The sequence below is a fragment of the Nyctereutes procyonoides genome, unplaced genomic scaffold (assembly GCF_905146905.1).
Source record: "Nyctereutes procyonoides isolate TBG_1078 unplaced genomic scaffold, NYPRO_anot_genome, whole genome shotgun sequence".
Taxonomy (NCBI): Eukaryota; Metazoa; Chordata; class Mammalia; order Carnivora; family Canidae; genus Nyctereutes; species Nyctereutes procyonoides.
Genome location: NW_026575024.1, coordinates 27832947 through 27858682, shown reverse-complemented (window position 1 = coordinate 27858682; position 25736 = coordinate 27832947). Strand labels below are relative to the sequence as shown.

General features: G+C 50.8%; 2 protein-coding genes across 7 annotated transcripts; one reads left to right on the top strand and one right to left on the bottom strand.

Moving 5' to 3' along the window:
- Positions 1–7576: 7576 nt before the first annotated feature.
- FAM110A (family with sequence similarity 110 member A) lies at positions 7577–18954 on the bottom strand. Of its 6 annotated transcripts, none has more exons than XM_055307770.1 (3): positions 12297–12322; positions 10459–10505; positions 7577–9115 (listed from the first exon to the last, which is right to left on the bottom strand). In XM_055307770.1, the coding sequence occupies exon 3, from the start codon at positions 9018–9020 to the stop codon at positions 8133–8135; it is 888 nt and encodes a 295-aa protein (XP_055163745.1). In that variant the 5' UTR covers positions 9021–9115; positions 10459–10505; positions 12297–12322; the 3' UTR covers positions 7577–8132. The 6 variants fall into 6 exon arrangements, with proteins under 6 accessions (XP_055163745.1, XP_055163749.1, XP_055163767.1 ...); XM_055307774.1 differs by lacking the exon at positions 12297–12322 and adding an exon at positions 11466–11901; XM_055307792.1 differs by lacking the exons at positions 10459–10505; positions 12297–12322 and adding an exon at positions 18716–18954.
- On the top strand, positions 11385–19237 carry LOC129522398 (transcription initiation factor TFIID subunit 4-like). The gene is made up of 6 exons (XM_055344632.1): positions 11385–11451; positions 11676–11753; positions 11987–12157; positions 12241–12352; positions 12568–12709; positions 18722–19237. Exons 1-6 carry the CDS (start codon positions 11385–11387, stop codon positions 19235–19237), a joined length of 1086 nt encoding a protein of 361 aa, XP_055200607.1.
- The last annotated feature ends 6499 nt before the right edge of the window (positions 19238–25736 follow it).

Sequence of the window (25736 nt, the reverse complement as noted above, 5' to 3'; positions counted from 1 at the left end):
TACCTACTGATTTTTGAGATTTTTTTAAAAAGATTTTATTTATTCATGAGAAACAGAGAGAGAGAGGTAGAGTCACAGGCAAAGGGAGAAGCAGGCTCACCGCACGGAGCCCGATGTGGGACTCGATCTCGGGACTTCAGGATCACGCCCTGAGCCGAAACCAGATGCTCAACCACTGAGCCACTGAAGTGTCCCTGATTTTTGAGATCTTGATTCTCATGAGAACTTGGAAGCTTTGGTCCCACTGAGCCCACATTTGGGGTGCGGGGGTATTCATGGGCTGGGCCAAGCCCCTCTGCGCCTGGGGCTGGGGCAGGCCCTCTCCATTCACACTGCCCCACCCCATTTTGCCAAGAAGAACACCAAGACCCAGACACAGAGTGACACACCTGCCTGAATAAACACTACTGGATCTCAAGGAGCCCGGGGGGCGGGGGTGAATGCTGGGGTCTCGACAACCCCCCACTCACCTCCCTCCCTGCCTCTGCCCTCCCTGGCCATGTGACCTTGGTACATGGATTCACTTTCCTGAGGCTCCTTTGAAGTCCACTTCACAGTGGCACTCTCTCCCAGGAATGAGAACTTTGCTCCGTGCTGGACACACAGTAGGTGCTTGGGGCCTCATAGATGTGCATTAGTTGGTTTGTTGATGTGGTTCTTCCAATGGTTTAAATACTTCAAACTGGCAACTAATTAATTTTTTAAATTAGTCAATGCATAAAGTTAGGCTTCATAATGTCCAGGATTAAGGAATTTATCCTCATGATGGACACAGAGGTGGAGGAATGGGGAGACCCAACAGTCCAGGTAGGAAGTAGTTAGGAGGGTGAGATTTGAACCCTGGCAGCCTGGCTTTAGGTGCTACTAACCACCACCCCTAATTAAAGACCAGAGACCCAGGGGCTAGCAGTGAAGGAAGGGGACAGGTAATGAAGCCCAATGGCAGTCATGCCACCCCCAGCACACACATATAAGCACACATGCATGCTCACACACACACACACACACACACACACACACACACATTCTGGCAGGGCAGGACTGGGCCAGACCTGGGTTCCATTACTAACTGCGCTACGTGTGAGCCCATAACCTCCAATGAGGCAGCTGTCCTCTCTGAGCCTCGGTGTCCCCACTGGTAAGGCCCCTACTGTGCAGGGTGCAATTAGACACAGACCAAGAAAAAGTTCTGTGAGTTGCAAAGGCTGCAAGCATGTAGAGGATTAAGGGATTTATCCTGCCAGTGGACTCTGAGGGAGGAGGGATAGGTGGGGAGGGGGGTTGGGGACATCCAACAGGCCCGGTTTGCCCTTAAGAACCTCTCAGGGCTGCCTGGCCCAGCTGTCAGGAAGCTGTGATCCCAGCCCAGCGCCAGGCTGGCAGGATCCAGACAGAGCCCCCTGGCTCCAGCTAGATGCCATAGTCAGGGTAGGGGTCAACCTAGAGGCTGGACTAGGCTATTTTCATCCCCAGGAGGGCCAGGGAGAGGGCTCCAGCTCCCTTCCTCCCCCACAGGGCCCTGTTGCCTCCACAGAACCTGCCTAGAGACCAAAATGCCGCACAGCACAGCCAGGGAAACCAAGGAACAGAAAGGTTAATAGTTATCAAGGTCACTCAACTGGGGCTTGAACCCAGACCTCCTAATTTCCAGAAGCCAATTCCTTCCTGGATGCCATTCGCTCACTCCTCTACTCCTTTTTTCTTTCATCTAACAAATATTTGTGGACTACCTACTGCTCCCCAGGGACCCGTAGCCTAAGTCAAATCCTTGCCTCCTGGAGCTGCGTTCTAGTAAGAGACAGAGGCAAGAAATAGGTCACATGGCCTCTGTTTACTGTGAGTCAGGGGCTGATATGTATTTTTTCTAGGAAGAAAAATAAACCAGGATAGGGAACCAGTGACTTCTGGATGCTGATGGTTTAGGTAGAGAGGGCAGTAAGTGGGTGGGTCAGAGAAGGTCTCTCTGAGGAGGTAACATGTAAGCAAAGACCAAAATGAAGTAAGAGAATGAGTCATGTGGATATTTGGGGTAGGATACACACTGGCAATGGAAGCAGCAAGTGCAAAGGCCCTGAGGTAGGAATGTGTCTGATGTGTTCCCGGAACATCATGGAGGCAATATGGCTATAGAGAGTAGGTAAAGGGGAAGTGAGAAGGGTAACAGGAATACAGGTCATGATGGTCTTGTAAAGCATAGTTAGACCTATGGGTTTCATTTCAGTCTGTCTAGCAAGATCGACCCTTACATTGTTCAAAGGCTCTCATCACCCTGCATGGTCTGGCCCTTGTACTCCAGGTTCAGCCCCATTCACCTTCTCTCTGTTCCTAGAATCTACTCTCACCACAGGGCCTTTGCACAAATGGTTCCTTCAATCTGAAATGCTTTTCCATTCCTATCCCCTCTTCTGTTTAACTCCCACCTATCCTTCATATCCCAGCTCAAATAGCTCAGGCTTCCAAACCTCCCTGGTCAAGTCAGCAATCCCTCCTTCCTTCCAGGACCTAATTTCAGTGACCATAAAATTATTGGGATGGCCAATTAAGGTCTGTCCTTAACCAAGACTGAGCTTTCCAAGGGCGGGTGTTCTGGTTAATTTTGCTCACTATGGTGTCGCAGGGTGTGCCTCACGCTAACAAATATGTGTTGCATTAATGAACAAATGAATGGCACAGGCACTTTACAAAGATTGTCTCCTTAGTTTGTGTGAAGCTCAGAGAGGTGAGGTAGCTTGACCAAGGACAGATAGTAAGTAGGAGGCAGCACCAAGAAATCCAGGTTTCTCTGATTGCACAATTGGGTACTTTCCCTTGGCACACATAGGTCATGCTAAATTGAAAAACGGCTGTAATCATTCCTCCACGCTTGTCCTCATGCCCTTTTGCAATGTGACTAAGAGATGGAGTTTATCTCTCAACTCCTTGAATCTGACTCAGCCACATCACTTTGTCTAGCCAATGGGACATTAGTAATCACAACACAAGCAGAGTCTTTCCAAAGCTTGTGTGCATTGGAGCTTGCTTGTCTTCTCTTGCTCAACGTGGTACTCCAAGATTACCATGTGAATGGGCCCAAGCTGGCCTCATGGGGGTGAACCTCATGGAGGTGACTGGAAGCACCCCTCAGCCTGCCAATTGCCAGACATGTGGATGAAGCCCTCTGAGACCAGCTGACTGCAACCACATGAGTGGGCTTAGGTAAGACCAGAAGAACCACCCAGCTGAGGCCAGTCCAAATTACCAATTGAAGAATCATGGACAAATAAATTGTCTTAGGCCACTAGGTTTAGGGAGATTTGTTATGCAGCAAAAACTAACTAATACACATAATCTGTGAATATACACTGTGGAGACAACACCCATACACATACACATATGCACGTAAGTGTATGTAAATGGCCTCCTACAGGTAATCTGTCAGCACCCACATAGACATACCCCTTACAGGTCACCTGCAGAAGATATTCCCAGCCATCACCCAACCCCACACACACCTCTATTCAGACCACTATTCAGGTTCACATGTCAATGTAAATATATTTTGGGAATGGGTAAGTCAACAATACCCAAGCTCTACATCCCTGGTACTGCCCAGCACAATATAGGGCATGGAAAAGGACTCAGCAGCCTTTAGTTGAACAAAGGGATGCATAAAGTAAAAGCGCAAAATGAGCCAGAGTTTGGCACAGTGAACAGATGGTGCTGAGAGATCCTCATGGGTACATAGAAAGGCCTGGCAGTGGGGGTCACAGCTTCAGTTTTTATCCCTCTTAGAGACCCACCAGCAGGGACACGCAGGGGATGCTCACAAATGCTTATATTACAGATTGTACATGTGCTTGATATTCTATTTTAGAAATTGGTCATACTTCTTTTTTAAGTAGGGGTGGTGTTAAAGATCACTTGAAGAGTTTCAGGAAGGAAGTTGGAACCAATACATTACCTTCTGTGTATAACTATGGGGACACTGAAGATGTCAGAGAATTAAGGATGAGTTGGTTATGAGGAAACCACAGGACTGAAAAACAAGGCTGATAGTAACTCCAGGGAAAACCAAGAGTTTCACAAGAAAGGAAATGTAACTGTCATATGCGATTTGGCTTGGCAGGAAACAATATTTGCATAGTTACAATATAAATAACACTAAATATTCACTTAATGGAAAATTGTAATAAATGTAGATTGAAAGTATAGGCGGGTGAGAAAAGTTAATCCCTCCTTGATAATAATAATTATAAAAAAAACATTTTTTACCACAGCCAGAATAATTATTCTGGTGCATTATTCTAGGCACTTTACATGTTGAATCCTCATAACAATCCAATAGCTCAAATATTCTTATTACTCTCATTTTACAAGTGAGGAAACTGAGCACAAGGAGGTTTAGTCACTTGCCTGTGGTCATATGGCCAGGAAGGTAAAGGCTGGGATTCAAATCCAGGCAGTGAGGTTACAGAAGCAACACTGTGAAGACATCAGACCAGAAAGTCAGGCAATATTTGCTAAAAATTAATCCAGAAAACCACAAGAAAGCATCTTACTTAAAAATATGGAAGAAAGTACCAGAAAAAATAGTTAAAAGAGTTGAATGTGGCTGTTTAACGGATCAGGAGTAGGAAGGACACAGCGAGAAAATGTTTCTTATTAGTACTATTTAATTTATACAGATACATAGATGTATCCATGAGCTAGGGACAGGAATTGACAGACACGGGACATGAGGGAACTTTCCATGGTTATGGTATTGCTCTATATCCTGGCTGGAGTTTGGGAAACAGTATACATTTGTCTAAATTCTGCAAAGGGTACCTTTAAGATCTGTGCGTTTCACCAGATATAAATTTTACATACACACGGGAAAAAAAGAATCATAAACAAATATTGGGCTCTAATGGAGCTCTAGTGGTATACATGCTAAAGTGCCTTTAAGGGAAAGTGTACTGATATTTGCAACTTACTTTGTAAAGCTTCAAAAAATAGGTTGTCTTAATTGATGTATAGATGGATAGATGCCTGTAGAGCAAATTTAACAAAATAGTAAGAACTGAACATCCAGTAGGTGGATATGTAAGTGTTTGCTGTATCATTCTTTCCAGTTTCCTTTAAGTTTGAAAATTTTCTTAATAAAGTGCTGGGGTAAATATATGAATGCACTATCTGAAAAAAAAACCTGAATGGGGTGTTCTGTCTTGGACCTGGGAAGACCCACACAACTCTAAGCCTACATGCATGTCTACCTGAGGGGCAGCTATCACCATACTCTTGCATATGTCCTCACCTATCCTGAGATCTAGTCAGGGCCCAGTAGACTAATTCCTCACTCGCTCCTTGCTGCCCTGGACACAGGGTGTCAAGCAGGATGGGTGTCTCCTCTCCCTGGTCCCCTTGAATGCCTCTGTAGCAGAACCAGAACCAGAACCATTTCACCAGGAAAAGGAACAGGGCCCTCTAGCTACATCCCATCCTCTGCCAAAAGGGTAGACTGAGGCCTGGCAGGCGGGGACAGGTGCCTTTCCCAGGGGCCCATCACACCTTCATGACAGGAGCGAGCAGCCAGATTGCTGGGCTTCCAAGCCCACGTGTATATAATTAGCTGCTGGGAAATAGATCTGGGAGCAGATCTCATCTCTGCCTAATTAGGGGCTGGGCAGCTGGGGCCAGTCTGGCCTGGGGGCGCTGCTATGGAAGCCAGGCAGCCCCAGGGGATGGGGCAGCAGCTGCTGGCCCTCAATGCTCACTGTCCCTCACACTCCACTAAAGGCAGAACAATAGAGGGGCTGTTCCCACAGATCCCTAAGGCTGGCAGAGGCCCCCAGCCGCTCTCTCCACAGATCCCCCACATGGGAGGCGGATAGGTTCCAGAATCCTGGTAGAAGGGAAGCCCTTGTGGAACCAGAGACCCGGAAACACCTTCTCCACTTCCAAGAATGCTTCCCTGCTCTCTTCCCAACAGACTCTCCCAATGCCCTCTTGACCACCCCTGGCCCCAGCTCCTGGCAACAGGTCTGGTCTTAGGGCAGGAGTCCCTGCTTCACATGATACAACTCTGTGTTTGCTGATGAACTGCCCACTCACATCCACCAAATATGTCAGGACCCACGCCTGTCATACTCATAGCTGGACACCCAGCAGATGCTCCATAAAGTGACAGGAGGAAAGGCTGCCAGGACCCAGGACAAGGAAGAGAGGAGTCAGAGTGCCCCTGACTGTGTGTGTGACCCCAGGCTGGAATGCAGACCTGCTCTGTGTCATCCCCCAAGCCATGACCCCTCCTGTTCTCAGACAGACCCTGGCAAGGTCACCTTGAAGATTCAGTGACGAGGTGAGTGTGAAGGGTCTGCACCTACGACTTAACCTCCTCCAGGAACAAGGGCTCTCCCGGCCCATCACCCACCAGTCCTGTGATCTAAAATGCAGCCAACACATCCACTTGGGCTTCTGGGATGCTGGCAGCTCCCAGGGAGGGGCAACACTTAGCACAGAATTCAGGCCAGGTTGACTGGAGGAGCTGGTCTTTGACACCTCAAAGGATTGAGGCCAGGATTATCCCTCCCCACCCCATCACTTCTTAAAGGGGGGGACCAAGACACTCAACTCCTGCATCGTCAGACCTGCTGGGTGCCCCTGTGCTTCAGTCTCCCCTTCCTTATCATGAAGGGGGTGGACTCCATTCTCATGAGCTGGAGCACCACTTTCTATAACCCAGTTTCCCTTGTCCCCTGCACTGCCCAGGCCCAACCCAATCCCCTGGGGGCTGACCATAGACTGTCAGACAGACAGACAGACAAACAGCTGGGCTGCCCTGGATGTTTGTCAACAGCCCAACGGAAATCTCCTCTTTATGCCTAAAATAAAACTTACATCAAACCTGTCACCAGGGCCCCCATTAGAGCTTCCTGTTTCTGAGTGCTGCAGCCAAGGCAGCCTGCAGGAGAGGAAGCCCCGCCCAGCCCCTCCCCGCTCCCACCCCGGGGGGTGGGCAGAGGCCACCCAGGCTTTCACCATGTGTGTGCCCTGTGTGACCCGCCCTCGCCTGGCGGCACTAGAGGCCAGGGGGCATCTCCCAGCAGGGAAGCAGCCTGGAGGACCTCACAGCCCAGTGCCAGCCATCCTTCCCCTTCCCCCAGCCCCCTGAGGACTTGCTGCCTCACTCTCCCACTGAGGCCCAGAGAGGGAGACTGGCTTACCCAGGCTAACCCAGAGTTGGAGGCAAGGCTGCTTGTTCTGTGCTGTCTGCCCCAAGTTGTCCCTCTTCCTCTAAGAACTCCTGCTTACAACCCCCAATCTACAAGCCTGTGTACAGACTTTGTGTGGAGTTTCCTGCCCCCCTTGAGAACAGGGCAGCAGTGGGAAGGATTCATGCCCCCATCAGCTCTTCCCCTGCAGGTCCCCTTCCTGATGCAGGGGAAAGACCTCACTCCTGGCTCTACCCAGACTCACTCTGTGGCCAGACCCACCACTGACTTCATGCCCCACCAGATTCTGGGGTAAACAATTATGGTGTTCAGAAGGCCCTATCCCAAGACTTCTCCCACCCCTTTCCCTTGTGAACACAAAAAAAAGTCTGATGACCCAGCACTTGAAAAACAAGCATTTGTGTTTATTAACCAAAGGGAGAGAAGTCAGAGCGGTACAGACTCCTACTAGTCCCTCCTGTAGTCTACCCACCTAGGTAGGCCAGGCCGCCACGGCCCTGCCCCCACCCACAGCCAAGTTCCCAGGGAACCAGGGCCCACTGGGAAAGGAAGAGGAAGTCAGCAAAGGTTAGAGGCCAAGGAAGAAGGAAACAGAACCGCTAGGTAGACAGGCCTAGTAAGATCCTTTGGTCCTTCACTCTCAGTGGAGAAGGCTGAGTGCCCTGGATCCAAACCCACAAGAAGAACCAGGCAGGGCTAGTGTCAAAACCCCTACATGTGAGGGGTAGAAGGTGGCCCAAGGTCAAGAGGCAACTCTCTCCAGGGTCAGTCCTTGCCAGATGGATGCTGGTCCAGCCTCTGAGTTCTGCCCCCATGCCAGGTTCACACAAGGTAACAACCTCTGGTCTGCCCAAGCCAGGGAATAGATACTGAAGAGGTCAAGGGGCCAGTTGCCCCTCTAAGATCTGTCCTGTGGCAAATGCCAAGTCCAGTGGAGGCCTAGCCCTCAGCTGCTGGGGGATCCCGTGCTTGCCGCAACCCGTACAGCCACTTGATCACACGGGCGTTGCGCTCTACTACTGACACCCCATAAGGGACGCGCTCCCGGGCCCGCTCCTCAACGGTGGCAGAGCTGCGGCGGGAGCAGTCCCCCTCAGAGCTGCCAGGCCCAGCACTGGGTCCAGCCAGGGATACGATGTCTGAGCTAGCCCGTGCCAGATGGGCCACCCCCAACCCCCGTGCCTCCTCCGGGTCTAGGCCACAGAAGTTAAAAAATCGCTCCAGGTCAGCTGCTGCCCTTGAGAAACGCTCACTCAAATCCGACTTGGAGCGTTGCAAACCTGGGGGCCGGGCTGGGCTGGAGGCAGTGGCAGTGCCTGGTGATGGGCAGGGCCGGGCAGGTGAGGCAGGCAGGGGACGGACATCCACTCGGCGGACAGCAGTTGTACTGGGTGGCGGGCGTGGAGGGGTGGCTGGGGGTGCCTGGTGGGCTCCCTCTGTCCGTGCAGGGGTACGGCTGGCCTCAGTAGGGGATGCGGGACTGTCACACAAGTCGATGAGGTTGCTAAGGATGTCCAGGTCCAGCTGGGGCCGGCGGCCGGGGCCAGGCAGGACTCGGCGGCTAGGTGTGAGCACGGTACGGCGAGTCCCAGGGCTGAAGAGTGGCTGTTTGGACAGCAGGGGCTGCACAGGTTCCTGGCGGGTATTGGCCACATGCAGGCTCTTGACATACTTGGCCTTGTCAGCTTCCAGGCGCTCCACAGCACTAGGTTTCCGGGCTCCACCATCTGCTGGCCGCCGTAGCAGGTAGCCAGGGACCTTGGTCCGCAGGCGGAAAGGTAGGGCAGGGGTGTCCCGGGCTCCTGGAGTCAGTGTGTCCACGGGCATGACTGTTACATACCCCAAGGGCTTCGGTCTGAGGAGACAGGAGAAATGCGGAGAAAGATCCAGGCAGAAAGCTGGCAGCTGGAGGCCGGCAACGGCTGCAGGGGAGGAAAGAAAGAGGTTAAGCAGGCTCAGACAAAGGCTCAGCCAGACTCAAAGGGCCGAAGACGCCTTCCCTATTAAAAGGTAATAGCCACGCCCCTGGCTTACAGGGAGCCAATCAGCATACAGAAAGCCACCCTGGAGGGTGGCCCCACCCACATCCCCGCCTCCTTTTCAGAGGACCAAGCTCAGCGGAGGCAGAGAGGAAAAAAAAAGTGCCAAAGAAGACAGAGGAAAGCAGCCTGGGCAGAAAAGACAGGGCAAGGCACGCTTTAAAGGAAGCCAAGTGGGCTCCAGACCGTATGCTGGGCACCAGCCAGCTTAACCTCAGTGGTCCCCTTAACAGCCCCATTATTGCAGGTAGGGAAACTGAAGCGCAGGGGGCTCAATCTACCTGATTAAGCGAACCCAGTAAGTTGGTAGCTCTACCCCCTTGCTTCTAGCAGGGAGGTGCTGGCGCACCTGATGACCCAGAGAAAGGGCTCCAACCCCACGCCTCACCTGGACTGCCCCCAGGGAACCTGGTACCACCTCCTACTCTTACCCACCCAGGCAGGAAGCTGCCCGTCTAGACATGCCAGGCCCCAGGCATAGCAGTAGAACTGGTGGGGGAGGAGTGTAAAAAATCCCCACCCCCTATCCCAGTGACTTGCAGACAATTATCAACTTCCAGTATGGGACTTCAGTGCCAGGCCCACAGTGATCCATGGATGTCTGTCAGCTAAAATGTCAGCCCTGAGCTATGCTGTTCCAAGAGAAGCTAGAAATGCCCACCACAATCCCAAGACCCTGCTGGAGAGCACCCAGAAGACCCTGGATCTACCGACAGCTAGGACAGGCACTCATTGGCAAGGGGACCCACACCTGGGTGCACACGTGTCCATATGATCACCTAAGCAGCAGGACCTGGTGCCCCAGGCCTTTTTCCAAGAAAGGGCTGGAGTCACAGTGTCCCCTGCCAACTCTCCCAGAGGTGGGCCAGAAGAAAATTCACAGACCAAGTCCTGAAACTTCTCATCTGTAAAATGAGAGGAGGACTTTATCTCAGTAATTCCCAAGAGGACTTGTCATTCAGACCATCTACACCTGTGTTATCTAATTCAATGGCTACTACTCAACCTTAGCGTTAAATTTAAATTGAATAATAATTTCCGCTTCAGTTCCTCAATCACACTAACTACATTTCAAGTGCTCAACAGCCACTACAGCAGTCTAGAGCAGACAGTGCAGATCAGAGATTTTCATCCATAGCAGAAGGCTATAGTGGACAAGCCGCACATCGTCACCCAGAATGACAGGAGGAGAGTCTAGATTGGGGTGGGAAGGCAGGGATGCCTACCTGTGTGCTAGACATTTGACACCGTCTCGTGGAATCCTCCAACAAGCCTGTGAGAAGGGTCATTATCATCTCATTTTACAGTTGAAGAAACTGAGACTAGCCTAGAGTTGTGACCATCCTAGGTCCCAGAGTCCGTAAATAAGACACAAATTCATATGAAGCCTACTTCACTCATCTATTGCCTTTATTTCATTTTACTCTTTGTTCTTCCCATTCCCCTACAACATCAGCTCCATAAGGGCAGGGGGTTTGTCTTCTTCGCTCACTGAATCTGTAGCTTTTCAACACACAATAGTTTCAATAAACTGCTATTGAATTGCAGTGACCATGAGGACAAGGTGCGAAAGGGCAGACCTTGGATAAACCAGAGACACATTCAGTGTATTGCAGGCATACGTGCCCAAGATGGTAGGTATGGAACATGCTAGGAAGCTGGAAATCCAGATGTGCACGAACACACCAGGTTCTTAAATCTTAGCATTTCCGACATGACTTTTAAAACATGCGTGGACGGAGCAAACACGTCTGCAAGCATATGTGCTCTCCCCACCCCAATCTAGCCCCCAGTCTGAGACCCCTGCAAGGGCAGGCAGCAATGCCAGTTAACAGAACCTTGGGGGCTGTTGGCCTAGAGCCAGAGCTGACGCCCAGGTAGAAGGGATGGAGTGGTGGGAAAGGAAGGCTGCCTCACTCCAGCGACCCCAAGGAGACCTCAGGCAGGAAGGGTCTACCAGGAAAGGCAGCCCTGCCGAGCCCTGTGGAGGTAACTAGACTCTGCCCCACCTCCTCGGGCCACCGCCTACCAAACCAGTCCGACCCGTTGGCGGTGGCAATTCCCTCCCGGGCACCATCCGGGGACACAGAGGGAAGGAGGAGGTCAGGTGGGCAGGGGCAGGGCCGAAGCCCCACGCCCTGGGGCCGACCTAATGGTCGCAGGGGCTCCCCGGGGGCCCGGACACCTGCAAGGAGCCGCCCCCGGCTTGGGGGCCGCTGGTCAGCTTGCCCACCTGTGCGCCTCCCTCCAGCAGCTGCGCCTCTTAGGCTCGCGGTTCCTTATCTGAGATGCGGTTAAAAATAGACCTGAGCCTCGAGGTCTCTGCGGGGATGAGAGGTAAAACAGGTCGAGGACTTTCCCAGCACCTGGCCAGAAGGCTGCGCTCCAAGAACTGGGCTCCTTGGTTTTTAGGGCGACGCTGACGACCCAACCAACCCCGCAGACCACCCCCTCCGGCTGCGGTCTCTAAGCGCGCTCCAGAACCGCCGGTCGGAGCCCGAGCCGCAGACAAAGGAGGCACGTGATGCGGGCTAAGCCTACACTGACCAGAATAAGCTCCATTTCACAGGTGGGCAAAAGGAGGTGTGGCGGCTCCTGCGAGTTAAAACCCCGGGTCGCAGTCCCCGGGTGGGGCTCGTGCTGAGGCCGCCTCTCCCCGCCGACGCCCCCACCCACGTATTTCAAGTGCTACCCACAAAAGGCCCCCGGAGCGCCAGCCGTTAGCGCTCCTCTTCGGCCACCCCGGGCTTGCAGCCCCGCCTTGCCCCTTCCCACCTGCTTCCCCGGAGGCAGCCTTCGGGGTTGGGGGAGCTCAGATCCGCGGCCCCTGGGGACTCCCCGCGGCTGAGGCCGCAGCCGCCGGCGCGCTGTGTGGCTCCGTGGCTCGCCGCCCCTCTCTGAGGCCGGGTCCACCTGGCTCGCAAAGTGCGGGCGCTGACGGCACGATGCGTGCGGTCTCGTCCGGGCCGGAAGGGGAGCCCTGACCCGTCTCCGCCTTCCCGAGGAAGGCGGGGTGCCCGGGGAGCCCCCCAGCCCCGACCCCGCGCCCCGGGCCCGCACATACCTGGCTACGCGCGCCGCTACCGAGCGCTCCCCGGGCCCGGCCCACCTGGAGCTCAGGTAACACGCGTTTGCGCAACTTCCGGCGGCCTGCCTTGGGCAGGTGAACCCGCCGGCCCAGGTTATTACCCGAAAGGGAAGAACGAAAGCCAGGCAGGGGGCAGAACCTGAGCCCAGGAGCGCCGGGGACGCGGGCCCAGCTGCCCGGTCCTACCCAGGAAACTGTCCCGCGAGCCGGGCCGTCCCCCCACCCCCCCACCCCCCCGTCCCGACAGTTGCACCGGCCACACGCGCGCACATCTGGCCCCCGGCACTGCGCGGCCAAGTGCGCCCATCCTGGAGATGGCAAAACGGAGTCCCCCGCTCTCTCACAGCCGCAATGACGGCATGAATGTTGGCTGTGCCAGGCACGAGAAAGTGCTGTTCCTGCTATTCATTAACCCATTTTAATCTTGGCAACAACCCCTATGAGGTGAACTCTATTATCCGCATTTGACTAATGGCACACTGAGACTGCGACAGGCTGAGCCAGTTGACCAAAGTCACCCTGAGAAGTCCGACCTGGGCACTTTCCCTGTAGATCAACCTCAAGGCCACCCCTTTCTACAGGTGTGTCCCTGGGCAGGTTGCTGGACCCCTTGGGCCCTCCATTCTGCCAAGTGAGAGGAGTCTCACCTTCCAGGTCAGGTCAGGGTCTGAGAGTGCCTGTAAAAGCTCTGTGCCAGCCATAAACATTTACTAACGATGGCAGCAATAGTAATAACTAGAATGTTTGAGTTCCAGGCACCATACTCCTGTAAGTCTCTGGATATTCCCCACCATCACCGCCACCACCCCCAGAGAGAAACTATTTAATCTTTTTTTACAGATGAGAAGACTGCAACACTGCAGGAATGAATCCTTGGGAGGGACATGATTGTGTCCTCTGCCAACCCAAGCCCTACTGTGTCACTTCAGGTGGCACATTTGATTAGGCCAGTTTCCACTGGGATCCTGAGGCCCAGAGAAGGAAGTGCCCCACTGGCCTCAGTCCTGAGCCCTGGGGAAACCATATCTGCGCCCAGTGGGGGCTGCACCCTGACTGGGGTGGAGGGCTATGAGGGGACAGGAAGTGACTCAGAGAACAACTCTCCTTCCCCTGGGAGTGAGTCAGCTCTGAGGTCTCCTCCAGGCTCTGGAGCCTGGTTTTAGGGGAATGAGAGAGATCAGCCTAAAGACCATCATCCCCTACAATGTTCTGCTGAGTCCCTGCCTGGCCCTTACTGAGGCAACAATGGGGACAGGGGTCAGTTAGGCAACAATAATAGTAAAAGCAAAGAAACACTAACACTTTCATAATAGGGAAGAAATTTTCTAAGTGTTTCTCTGCACCTGGACTATTCTAAGCTCCTTATATATGTTGACTCATTGAATCCTCACACTCACCTTGAGGTACTCCTATTATGCTCATTTTACAGTTGAGAAAACTGAGGCACAGAGAGGTGGGGCCACTTGCCAGAGGTTCTATGGCAGGTAAATGGCAGAACTAGGATATAAACCCGGGAGCAGGTCTAGCGGACTGGAGAGAGGTGGAAGAGACAGAATTTTCAGTGTTGGACTTCAGCCACTCACCAAAAGACTCTACAGCCTCCCTCTCTGGGCCCCAGAGGGAGAAGCCACCTTAGGGAGCATTCCTGGCTGTGGTTTGGAGTCTCAGGTTCCTCAGTTGTAAAATGGGGGCAAGATGGCAATATTTTCCCAACAATCATATCTCATCACTGCTCTGCTTGGCCCACTTGTGGATCCCCATCACCTTAGAATAAAACCCAAACTCTCCACTTGGTCCTCAGACCTTCCAGATCCAGTCCCTGCCCTCCACTCCTGCCTCATCTCCAGCCTTTTCTGCTCAGCCACACAGTTCCCTGTTGTTCCTGAACACACCAAGCCCTTTCCTGCCTCAGGGCCTTTGTACCATCTGTCCTCTGCTTGGAACCCCTTAGCTCACCTCCTTCAGGTCTCACTTCCTCAGAGAGGCCTCCCTGGCTACCCTGAGGCTCCTGCCAAGTCTCTCACCTGGTTGTTTCCTTCCACACATTATCCCACCTTGTCATTTTAGATATTCACTTATCAATCACTCGTTTCCTATTTCTGTATTTTCATCCTCCAGTGACCAAGCCGACAGGCACACCATTGACTAAGTAGCAAGACTGGAACCCAGGCCACTTCAAAGACCAAGGCCCTTCAGTACCAAGCCTCTTCCCAACCCCCTGTCCCACCCGAGATCTTCCCTCACCTCTCCTCCTCCCCTCCAGCCTCATGTCACCCCCCATTCAAGTTGGGCCCTGGCCACTTCTAGATGAGCCCTATTCTTTCTCCAAAGACATCATGTCCAAACCCTTGCACTTGAGGGTCTGCTCCTACAGTGCCCTTCCCTACACCAGCACCATGGCTCCCTCTGTAGCATGGACTCTGGAACCAGCCTACTTGGGTTCAAAACCCAGCTCCACCAGTGATTAGCTATAGACTTGGGGTAAGACAGTCAACTGTCCCGGGCCTCGGTTTCCCCAACTGTAAAACAGGACTTGTAACAGTGCCTCTTTCCCAGCCTATGCATGACAAATGCCACCAAAATGTCATACTGCGGTGCCCAGCTCCTGGGCGAGGACCTCACACCCAGAATGTTGACCCACTTCTCTCAGAGTTTACAAATCGAAGCACACAGGGCCACTTGAACAGACGTTTCTTCCAAGAAAGTGCACACCTGGCCTACGGGCACATGAAAAGATGCTCAGCATCATGCATCATTAGGGGCATGTAAATCAAAACCACAGTGAGATAACATGTCACATCCATTAAGACGACCAATATCAAAACAAGCAAGCAAGCAAGCAAGCAAAAACACACACACAAAAAAAAAAAAACAAAACCCAAAAACACAGAAAATATCAAGTGTTGGTGAGGATGTGAAGAAATTGGAACCCTTGTGCACTCTGGGTGGGAATATAAAATGGTGCAGCCACTGTGGAAACAGGATGGCAGTTGGGAAAAAGTTTTAAAAAGAATTACCATAGGATCCAGCAATCCTAGTCCTGCGTGTAAACACAAAAGAATTGAAACCAAGCACTTGAACAGATATTGTACACCAATGTTCCATTGTGTGGAACACACAATGTTCCTTTGTGTGTTCCAAAGGTGGAGGCAACCCAAGTGTCCATGAACAGATGTACAGATGAACATACGAAGGAATATTATTTAGCCTTTATAAGGAAGGAAGTTCTGTCACCTGCTTCAACCTGAGTGAACCTTGAAGACATTATACTAAATGACATAAGTCAGACACAGAAGGACAAATACTGGGGGAAAAAGGACAAATATTGTATAATTTCACTTACATGAGGTGCCTAGAATAGTCAAATCCATAGACACAGTAAGTAGAAAGGTGCTTTCCAGGGACTGGGGGAAGAGAAAATGGGGAGCTGATGTTCAATGGGTACAGAGTTCCCATTTAGGAAGATGAAAAGGTTCTGGAAGTGGATGGTGGTGAGGGTTGCACTTAATGTACTTATTGCCGCTAAACTGTACACTTACAAATGGTTTCAATGCTAAATTTTATGTTATATACTTTTTACCAAAAAAGAAAGTGAGTCTGGAGCCAGACCCCCCCCCCCCCCAGATTCACATTCTTTCCCTGGATAACCTGGTCCAAGCTCCTAAACCTCTCTTGCATTCAGTTTCCCTTTGTAAGGTGGAAAAAATAGCAGCAGGAACTACCTTACATCATAGAATTGAGGGAATTAAATGAGTGCATGCTTATAAAGCACTTGATGCATAGTAAGTGCTCAGAAGGTGTCAGTGATTGTTTATTCCTCACCGAGGGGGCAAGAGGTGTGGCTTCCACGTTTATAGTTATCATGACATTCTGCACCCCCCCACCCCACCCCTTCCTTCCACCTGCTTCGCTGTTTCCATTTCGGCAGAAGCCAGGCCCTGACTTGGGTGGAGACAGGGAGGCCCTCACCTGCCCCAGAGGAGGATCAGGAAGGCTCCAGGCAGCAGGGAGGGGGCCAGCCAATAGGGCAGGCCAGCTCGATTTCAGCCCAGCTGTCCGGGTCAGAGACACCCAGCTGGGCATCCTCCAGGACCACGCAGGGCTCCGTGCTATTTCTGGAGTCTCCCCAGACACTCATGCCCTGGCCTGCTTGCAGTGGGCCTTGCCCAGGGCACACTTGCACACATCTCAGAAAGAGAGAGGTGAGCGGACTGAAGGAGGGCTGTGGGCACAGATGCCTGAAGCACTGATCTTCTATCGGCCAGCGATAGCCCAGCTCCACCAGCTCAATTATCTGTGCCTCAGTTTGTAACTGAAGTTGCAAAATGAGGACAAACGGGCTTGCAGTGGAGACAGAGACCGCATGCAAAGCCTCAGGGAACACAAGGATGGTGAAGGTGGAGGTTGGGGTAGACTCCGGGGCAAGCCCACTTCCTGTCCTGGACTGCCTTCTTCCCAGACCTGAGTTTGCCATCATGGCTTCTTATCTTGGCCCAGAGAGGTGAAGAAACTTGCCCAAAGTCACACAGCAAGTCAATGACAGATCACAGATGGGGCACTGGTCTTATGATCAATATATCATCTATAATGATTCATATGTATATAATTTTTCAACCAGATGATATATGCCCATGACTCAAAATTCAAAAACTATGAAGAGAATGAAGTAAAAAACAAAATCTTTCCCACCCCTGTCCCCAGCCACCCAGTTCCCCTCCCTGCAGGTGCCACTGTAACCAGACAACTGTGTGTCCTTCCAGGGAGATTTTAGATAGATCAAGCAATAGTGGGTATAAATTCTTTCTATTTTTGTACACATATGGCAACACGCTGTGTGTACTGTATTCACCTTGCTCTTTTTACTCAATAATAAATGTTGTTTTAATAATGTTAATATAGTATTAATTCTAATATATGTATTAATATACTTAATAATATATGTTGCCCAAAAATATGTGTGGTGGCACATCAGTAACATAAAGAGCTCGTCAGCCCCTGATGATGACAATTTAGTGTGTGTCCAGACCTGCCCTATTACAAACCAGCCTGCGGCGTCACTGCACCTACATTGCGTTGCCTAGAAGTGAGACAGCTGGGCTGAGGACGTGCTTGTAATCGTGACAGAGACGGTGTACTGTGTTCCATAGAGGCCATGTGAGTTGATCTCTACCAGCAGAACACGCAGCAAATAGTAACAGCTTTAGGGCACCTGGGTGGCTCAGTTGGTTGAGCTTCCAAGTCTTGGTTTCCATTCAGGTCATGATCTCAGGGTCCTAGGATCCAGCTTCCCCTCCTCCCCCCTTGAACTCCCCTGCAAAAGGAGGATCTGTTTCCCCTCCCCCTCTGCCCCTGCCCCCTCACCCTCAATCCCCCACCCCCACTTCCACATTCCATCTCTCTCTCTCTCTCTCTAAAATAAAAAATAATATTTAAGAAAATAATAACTGTTAGCTTTAGTTATCTTGATTAGAGGTTTTGGCACCCCTCAATTTTGCCCTGGAGGCAAACTTAGCCCCTCCTCCTATCACATTCCAGTGGAAGACGATATCAACTCCCTAATAAGTGAAATACAGAGGACATTAGATGGGTAAATGCCACTGAGAAAAACAAAATAGACAAAGGGGAGGGCAGGGCATGGCATACAAAGTCAATAAATATTTGTTGAAAGAATAAATGAAAGACCTATTTTCTTTCTGAGTTCCCAGAGCATCCCCAGGAGTCAGGGCCTGGTCTAGGTATGATGCTCCAGCCAGAGGTGTCAGCAGCCCCATCCTGAACTCCAAAGTCTCTGCTGACTAGTGGCTTAACGTTCAGTGGCTGCCTTTACCCATTTCCCCCAGCCTGGAGCAGATTCTCAAGAATCTAACAGTGGTTCCAGGGCCAAAGCACCTGCTGCCCACCTAGCACCTAACCAAGACACGTCGGTCCAGTCGGATCCCCCAAAACAGCCCTTTGAGATGGCACTGCGATTCAGTACCCTGTGGGCAGAAGGACCCCAAACGAGCCCTGAATCCAACCTCTGGCGTCCTAGAGAAGGGAAGACAGATGCCCAGAGGGGGCACCCAGGGGGCAATGCAGGAGCGGAGCAGGAGGTGGGTGATCCAGCCTGGGCTCCAGGGCATAGCAGCCTTGCAGGCTGAGGATCTGACCACCAGCTGAGCGTCTGGACCTCTCCAGGCAAATCTAGGTCTACCCAGACTGGAGATTTCGAGGTGGAGCTGAAAGATGTGAATTGGATTCTCAACCAGGGATGGGACACTTGCCTCCGGGCGCCTCAGCGTTCTCCTCCGTGAAATGGGGTACCACCTCCTCCCGCACGTACGACGCCGGGAGGACGTATACAGCAGGCGCTCGGCGACCGGACCCCCTCCGACCCAGACCACCCGCCCCCTCACCTGAAGCCCGAGCTCGGCGAGTCCCGGCTCCGCCCGTGCGGGTCTCGGAAGAGGCTGACAGCTCCGACCCGGGCTGGGAATGGCCGCGTCCAAGGCGGCTCGGTGCGCCCCCAACCCGGCGTGGGGACCCGCAGGGGCCTCCTCCGAGCGGCTGCGCGTACCCGAGACGAACCGGGGCACCAGGCTGTCCCCAGGCCCCCACCGGCCCGGAGGTCCCCGGGGCGCAGAGGAAAGGGAAGTGAGCTCGCCGCTCTCCCCCCGCCGCCGGAATGGTTTGCCCCGGACATCCTGATTGGCTCCTCGCTTCCGTTCGAACGCCGCGCCGCCGGGGTTGCCAGGCGACCGCTTAGCTTGGGCCCCGCCAGCGAGCGCCCCGCCTCGCCAGCCCAGCCCAGCGCCGCTCTGCCCCGCCGGCCTGCTGCTCCCGCGGCCGCCGCCGCTCTGGAGCCTCGTTCTCTCCCTTGGCCAGGCCTTCCACCCGGTCCCCGACACGATGAGGCGCCCTTTGGGCTCCCCAGCTAGTCTCCAGGTCCGCCTTTGCAGCTCGCTGTGTGAGCCTGGGCCAGCCCCTTTCTCTCTCTGTTCCCCTACGTGCTCAGTGGGAAATTGTGAAATGTGCAAACCCAGCAGTCCTGAACTTTACTAAGGAAATGACCAAAGATATGAGCAAAGATTAATATAGCCCAGCGTTATTTGCCATATCAAAATAATGGAAATAACTCCAATGCTCAGCAAAAAAAAAAAAAAAAAAAGGATTGGTTATATAAAGCCATCCTGCGGAAGAGCTAAGTTTATCTAGCCTTTTACAAATGCTGGGTCTCTTCACATGACATAGCTCCGGTCAGTGCTCATGGCATAACCCTTTGAGATAGGTACCCTTAATTATCCCCACAGTCCCGATGACTGTAATGCAGTCATTAAAAATGATGTAGTTAAAGATATTTAAAGTATGAGGAAAATGCAACTAAAGCTTTTTAAAAGTATGTTTCAGGGATCCCAGGGTGGTGCAGCAGTTTAGCACCTGCCTTTGGCCCAGGGCGTGGTCCTGGAGACCCGGAATCGAATCCCACGTCAGGCTCCCGGTGCATGGAGCCTGCTTCTCCCTCTGCCTGTGTCTCTGCCTCTCTCTCTTTGCGACTATAATAAATAAATTAAAAAAAAGTATGTTTCAAAGCACTATGTACACATAACTACATATTAAGTACATAATTGTAATGTCACATGTATAACCATTTATAATAGTAGTTCATTTCTTTGTTGTGCTTTTGTGGATTTTCCACTTTCCAACACTTAAATACGTCAATGGAAAAAACCACAGGTTTTTTTTTTAGATTTTTTTATTTATTTTATGATAGTCACAGAGAGAGAGAGAGAGAGAGAAAGAGGCAGAGACACAGGCAGAGGGAGAAGCAGGCCCCATGCACCGGGAGCCCTACGTGGGATTCGATCCCGGGTCTCCAGGATCGCGCCCCGGGCCAAAGGCAGGCGCCAAAACACTGCGCCACCCAGGGATCCCAAAACCACAGGTTTTTAAAAAGGATTCGAATAAATGAACTCTAAGCACCCTTTGAGATGAGGAAATTTCACAGCTGTGAGTCACTATTTGGGTCTAGGGCATTGTTGAATCTGAAGCCAACCTGTTTTCTAATCCAGATGGAGACTTTCATTCTTTGATTGGATTGTCATTGACTGAGCACTTACTATATACATATTTTGGGCCAGTGGGGGAGGGGGGACTAATCACCAGCTATCACTAGCTCACAGTGATTGCTCGTTCTGGCATGGGCACCAAACAAATCAGAATAGATACCGTCATAAACAGGGAGTCCCGACTATATGTGATGACCAGCTAAATGTCAACTGTGGCACTAACTATGCCCTCTGCTAGACTGTGCTCAAGGCCTGACACATATTTTCTCACTTGACTTCATTACTATGTGGGGAGAGAGATTCTATTAGTATTCTCATTTTATAAATGAAAAAAACTTCGGTTTGTCTGGATCCCGCAGGAGTCCTCTGAACCCTTCTGTTATATTGCCATGTAAACTTTGTACAACACCTGTTGGCAGCAGCAGTGAGGAAGGACAAGGAGAGTTCTGTGATCATAAACGATAGAGAAAACTGAACAGGGTCAGATTCAGACTATGTACTTCCTGAGGTTTATGCAATTTAGGGAGATTTATTTAAGAAAAAAGCTACAAAATTACTAATTTAGAACTAGGTAGTAAAAAGTGATTGGTTAGAAAGATAAAAGAAACCTCAACAAATGGCAAATTCCACAAATTTTACAAAATGTAGAAAAATAACATTATTTCTGTGAATTACAAAATTGGCATACCTCCATAATACTTGTCACAAACAAGCTTATTCTGGCCCAATATATATATTTCATACCTCTTCTCTACATACTCTACATACTGGTGGTATTGGGCACTGTAGAACCATTCATCTATATATACTGAGATATGACCTCTGACCCTGCACTTTTATGTCACAGTGTTGGTTGTGGCAGATGTCACAGAACACCTCAGTGTGCTAGGTAGGGGTATTCCTGGAAGTCATCACCAGTTGGTAATAACTTTTCACAAAAGTGACTGGAAACAACATAATAAGACCACTAAACCCACACTAAATGTCAAGGTCCCCTTAGCCAAATCCCCAAAATGCTTACACTCACTCCAACAGCATCTGACATGAAGGGAAGTCAGAATGGAAGGAGATGGTGGTTTCACCAGAGTGAGGTTCAAATATCTCACTTTGGCAAGTTTTTCAGAAGCATATGACCCCACAAACGCATTGCTAGGGTGCCTGCCAGGCCTTAGCTTCCCTGTCATTAAAATGAGAATGACAACAATTGTGTTGTGGTTGGATTCTTCTCTGAGATGTAAAACTTTAATCAGGGGTTGGGAGGTATTTGAGATGTTTGGATAAAGGTCCTGCTGACCCTTGCATCTTCAAAACTTGCCTCTGCCCTACATGCCCTGGAGCTTAAAACAAATAGGATAACACAAAAATCCTGAGCTTTATTCCCTTTGGCAAACAGAGGGCAGACAGAGGGCAGAAGGAACTTCCCCTGGACTCCAAGTTAGGCCACATAAAGAGACATTCTTTGGGTACACTCAGATTCTAGAACTCTGGGCATCTTCACTTGCCACCAGCATATTGGCGATGCTCCCTGTCTTCGAGGATTTGTTAAGCCCCTGGTAGCAGCTCACGTGATTAAAATCATCCGGGGCCTTCCCTTCTCCCACCATGTGGGAGTGGGGAGGGAGAGCCTGCAAGAATAGGAGGGTGGACAAGCTGTCATTAGTGTGCCCAGATAAAAGGGAGCTAGATGATCCTTATGGTCTCATCCTGACCCAGGGTGTGAACAACAATAACATCTTGCCCCATCCACAGGCCTGCAGCTGCTTCGGTGCTTCCCCAGCACCCTGACCTTGGCAGTGTTTCCTCTACTCAACTTGAAAGTGATATGAAATCACCCTCGGATACCAGCTCCCGATCCCTTGTGCCTCCCATGGCTGTATTTTGTTTTGGCCGGTGGAAACTGGCTCTTTGGAGGCCTCCAGGTGGTTTGAGAGGCAGGCACTGGAGTGAACTGTAGACCAAGGACAGTTCCTTTCTGGTCCCAGGGGAGGCAGCCTATCAAGCCTTCACGTGAGGCCTAGTGAGAGGTTCTGAGACAGAACTGCTGAGCCAACCCCCTCCTCAGTTCTTATCCAACAGAAACTGATCCAAGAGATGAAAAAAAAAAAAAGATTATTTTGTCTTAAGCCACTGAGTTTTGTGATGATTTGTTATGCCGCAATAGATAATACCTAGAGACTTTCACAAATCCCAATGTCCAGGTTGCAACTACATCGGAACCTCTGGGACAGGGGCTCGTGCATGCAGCAGGCTTCCATGTGCAGCCAAGGTTGAAACTCCCTGAGGGAGCTCCTATCAGCTTCTAGCCCAGGCAGCTCCCACAGACCTCGAGCTGGTCAGGTGTCTCTCCTCTGGGCTCCCACGCCCACCGCCCCCCACCGCCCCATTCCATACTGTCTCTGGGACCAAGTCCCCTGGCCCTGCAGTCTGAAGACTTCCTGTCAGGTAAGTAGAGGTGGCATAGCCCCCAGCTGACCTCCTGGACATCTCCTGGTGTGCCACCTGAGAAAGGGCTTGGGGAGCACAACAATGGGCTCTGGGGGAGGGGGCTATTATCACTGAGCTGCTGCTTGGGCTGGGCATTCCTCTGAGCCTTGGCTTTCCATCTGGGCAGTTAGGAAAGGGCAGCTGCCAGTTTGGAAAGAGGACTATGCAAGTTGCACTCACCCCTGCAGACCACCCCACCTTCGCCTCCTCCTGGTTGGTTTCAGGATGTATTTCATTCAACAAATATTTTCTGAGCCCCTGGTCTGTGCCAATTATAGGAAGAAAGGTGGGAACACAGAAGTCACATTCTAGTGAGGGAGACAGAACAATAGATGAGTAACTGAACCAACAAGCGAGACATGTTATAAATAAGAGTAAAGCAGAGAAAGGCAATGGGTGTGATAGAAAAGGGACGGCTTTATATATATACATGGTCAGGAAGGCCTCTCTGAAGTGAGGCCTGAAGCATAAAAAAGAGGCAGGGGTGCCCAGATGGTTCCGTCGGTTAAGTGGCCAACTCTTGGTTTCAGTTCAGGTCATGATCTTGGGGTGATGAGATGCATTGGGTTCCTGCTTGGGCATGGAGCCTGCTTAAAATTTTCTCTCTCCCTCTCCCTCTGCCCCTCACCCCATTAAAAAAAGGGGGCTGGGAGGAGAGACAGTCATGTGGAAATCTGAGAAAGGCTGAGAGGGAAAACATGTGCAAAGGTCCTGGGGCAAGAATGAGTTTGGTATATTTGAGCCAAAGGTCAACGGCTGGAACAGAAGGACAGGAAAGGATCAATGTGAAATTGCTCTAGGCCACAGGGAGGCGTTTAGAATTTAAAGATAAAAAGCAGCAATTTAAGACCAAGATCAAGAATTCTGGGGTCAGTCAGTCAGGGTTCCAGTCCCAGTTCTACCACCCACCTGCTGCCAGACTTGGGAACATTCCTTAAACTCTGGACTTTCAGTCGCTTTATCTTTAATGGAAATAACTGCACCTACATTGTAAGGAGTTACCTTGAGTCCCTAGGATGATGCCCGCAAAACGCTTAGCACAAGACCTGACCAAAGTACAGCGCAATAAATGTGCACTATGCTAATTGCGGATGACAATATCAGAGATTATACAGTACATTCATAGGGACTCCTGAGAAATCGCAAACCCTACACGCTTGCACCATGCAGCCAGCACAGAACAAATCAGGGCTTCCAGAAATCTTCTGGAGGTTAGAAATAGGCTGGCAGCTGCAGGAAACAGGGAAAGGAGCAGACAGTCCTGAGGATCCCTCTGGATTTGGCCCTGACTGAGCCCCATTAGCTCTTCACTCCAAAACCCTCATGCCCCAGGACCAGGGACAGATTTCAAATCTGAATAGCCCAGAATTTTTTAATCCTGAGGTCTTCAAATCCTTAGAATCCCCTCAGTCTAAAACTCTAGATGCCCACCACACGCTTGAAGTGGGAGAGCCAGGTTCTTGTCTCACGGAGTCGAAGAATGAATCTCTTTGACAAAGGAATTTTAGTAAAGCAATAGAAGTTTATTAAGTAAGGATACAGAGAAAGCTCTTAGAAGTGAGAGATGTCCAGACAGGGCTGCTACTGAAGATTTTTATTGAAACCAACAAGCTGGTCTTTTATTGAAAACTTGGCCAGGGGGGTAGCCCGGGTGGTTCAGCCATTTAGCACCGCCTTCAGCCCGGGGCCTGATCCTGGAGACCTGGGATCCAGTCCCCTGTCCGGCTCCTTGCATGGAGCCTGCTTCTCCCTCTGTCTATGTCTCTGCGCCCCCGCCCCCCCCCCCCTCTCTCTGTGTCTCATGAATAAATAAATAAAATTTTTTAAAAAAGAAAAGAAAACTTGGCCAGGGAGCTTGTGGCCTTGAGATTCTTGTGCTGTCTTAGTTTGAGCAAGGACTATTGATAACACCCTTCATGACTTACTTCTTTGTGGTCTGTCATTTTCTGTGATTACATTGTAGCCACCAAAGAAAAATACTCCTAACACCCAGGGCCAATTGGTCTGGGCTATTCCCTTATCTCTGGTTTCCTTATATCTCAGAATTCCTAGGATTTTGTTTTATGAGCCTGATTCCATGGCCCCCTATCTATCTCTCCCTACCTGACACTGCCTGTCCCTTACTCACTCTGCTCTTAGACCGCATAAGTGAAATGGTCTTTGGGTCATCATGCAAAGTGAAAAGAGGTGGTGGCTTTCACACAGTGAGGTTAGATCAAACCGAGCAGCGTTTCTCAAAGTAGGAGACAGGGGCATGACTGTTTTTAAATTATATGCATCAAATAGATCCTCTAGGGCAGTGGTATCTACCAAGACTTGCTGTGAGGGAGAAATGTTCTGTAGTTGCCCAGTACAGTGGCCGCTAGCTGCTTGAAATGTGGCTCATATGCTCATTTTAATTTTATTGAGTTTGGATTAAGTTAAACGGCTTTTTGCCACACAAGGCTAGTGGCTATTGTATTAGCACAGCTCCAGAGTGGAAGCTGTCTTCCCCTGGATACCCTTCCATCCTTTTTTGCTGTTCTTCAGTGAGTTAGCCTCTCCCTACATGTGCTAATTTTCGCCACAAGAGGGGTCCTCAGACTGAGGACCCAACTGGAATTTTTATTTGTTTCTTTATAAAAACTTGCCTTGGGATGCCTGGGTGGCTCAGCAGTTGAGCATCTGCCTTTGGCTCAGGACATGATCCTGGGATCTGGGATCAAGTCCCACATGGGGCTCCCTGCATGGGGCCTGCTTCTCCCTCTGCCTGTGTCTCTGCTTCTCTCTCTCTGTGTTGCTCATGAATAAATAAATAAATTTTTAATAAATAAATAAATAATTAAAACTTGCCTTGTTAAAGGAAATTTAAATATAACAGTTTGCCAACTTCAGGTGTTCACTTCTC

What these genes read in the sequence shown, in the direction of transcription:
- FAM110A (XM_055307792.1), bottom strand. Translation starts at nt 9,020, where the DNA reads ATGCCCGTGGACACACTGACTCCAGGAGCCCGGGACACCCCTGCCCTA.
- LOC129522398 (XM_055344632.1), top strand. Translation starts at nt 11,385, where the DNA reads ATGGTCGCAGGGGCTCCCCGGGGGCCCGGACACCTGCAAGGAGCCGCC. An exon ending in GGGTCCACCTGGCTCGCAAA is followed by an intron (nt 12,158 to 12,240) that starts GTGCGGGCGCTG and finishes TTCCCGAGGAAG; the next exon opens with GCGGGGTGCCCGGGGAGCCC. An exon ending in CCGGCCCACCTGGAGCTCAG is followed by an intron (nt 12,353 to 12,567) that starts GTAACACGCGTT and finishes CCGTCCCGACAG; the next exon opens with TTGCACCGGCCACACGCGCG.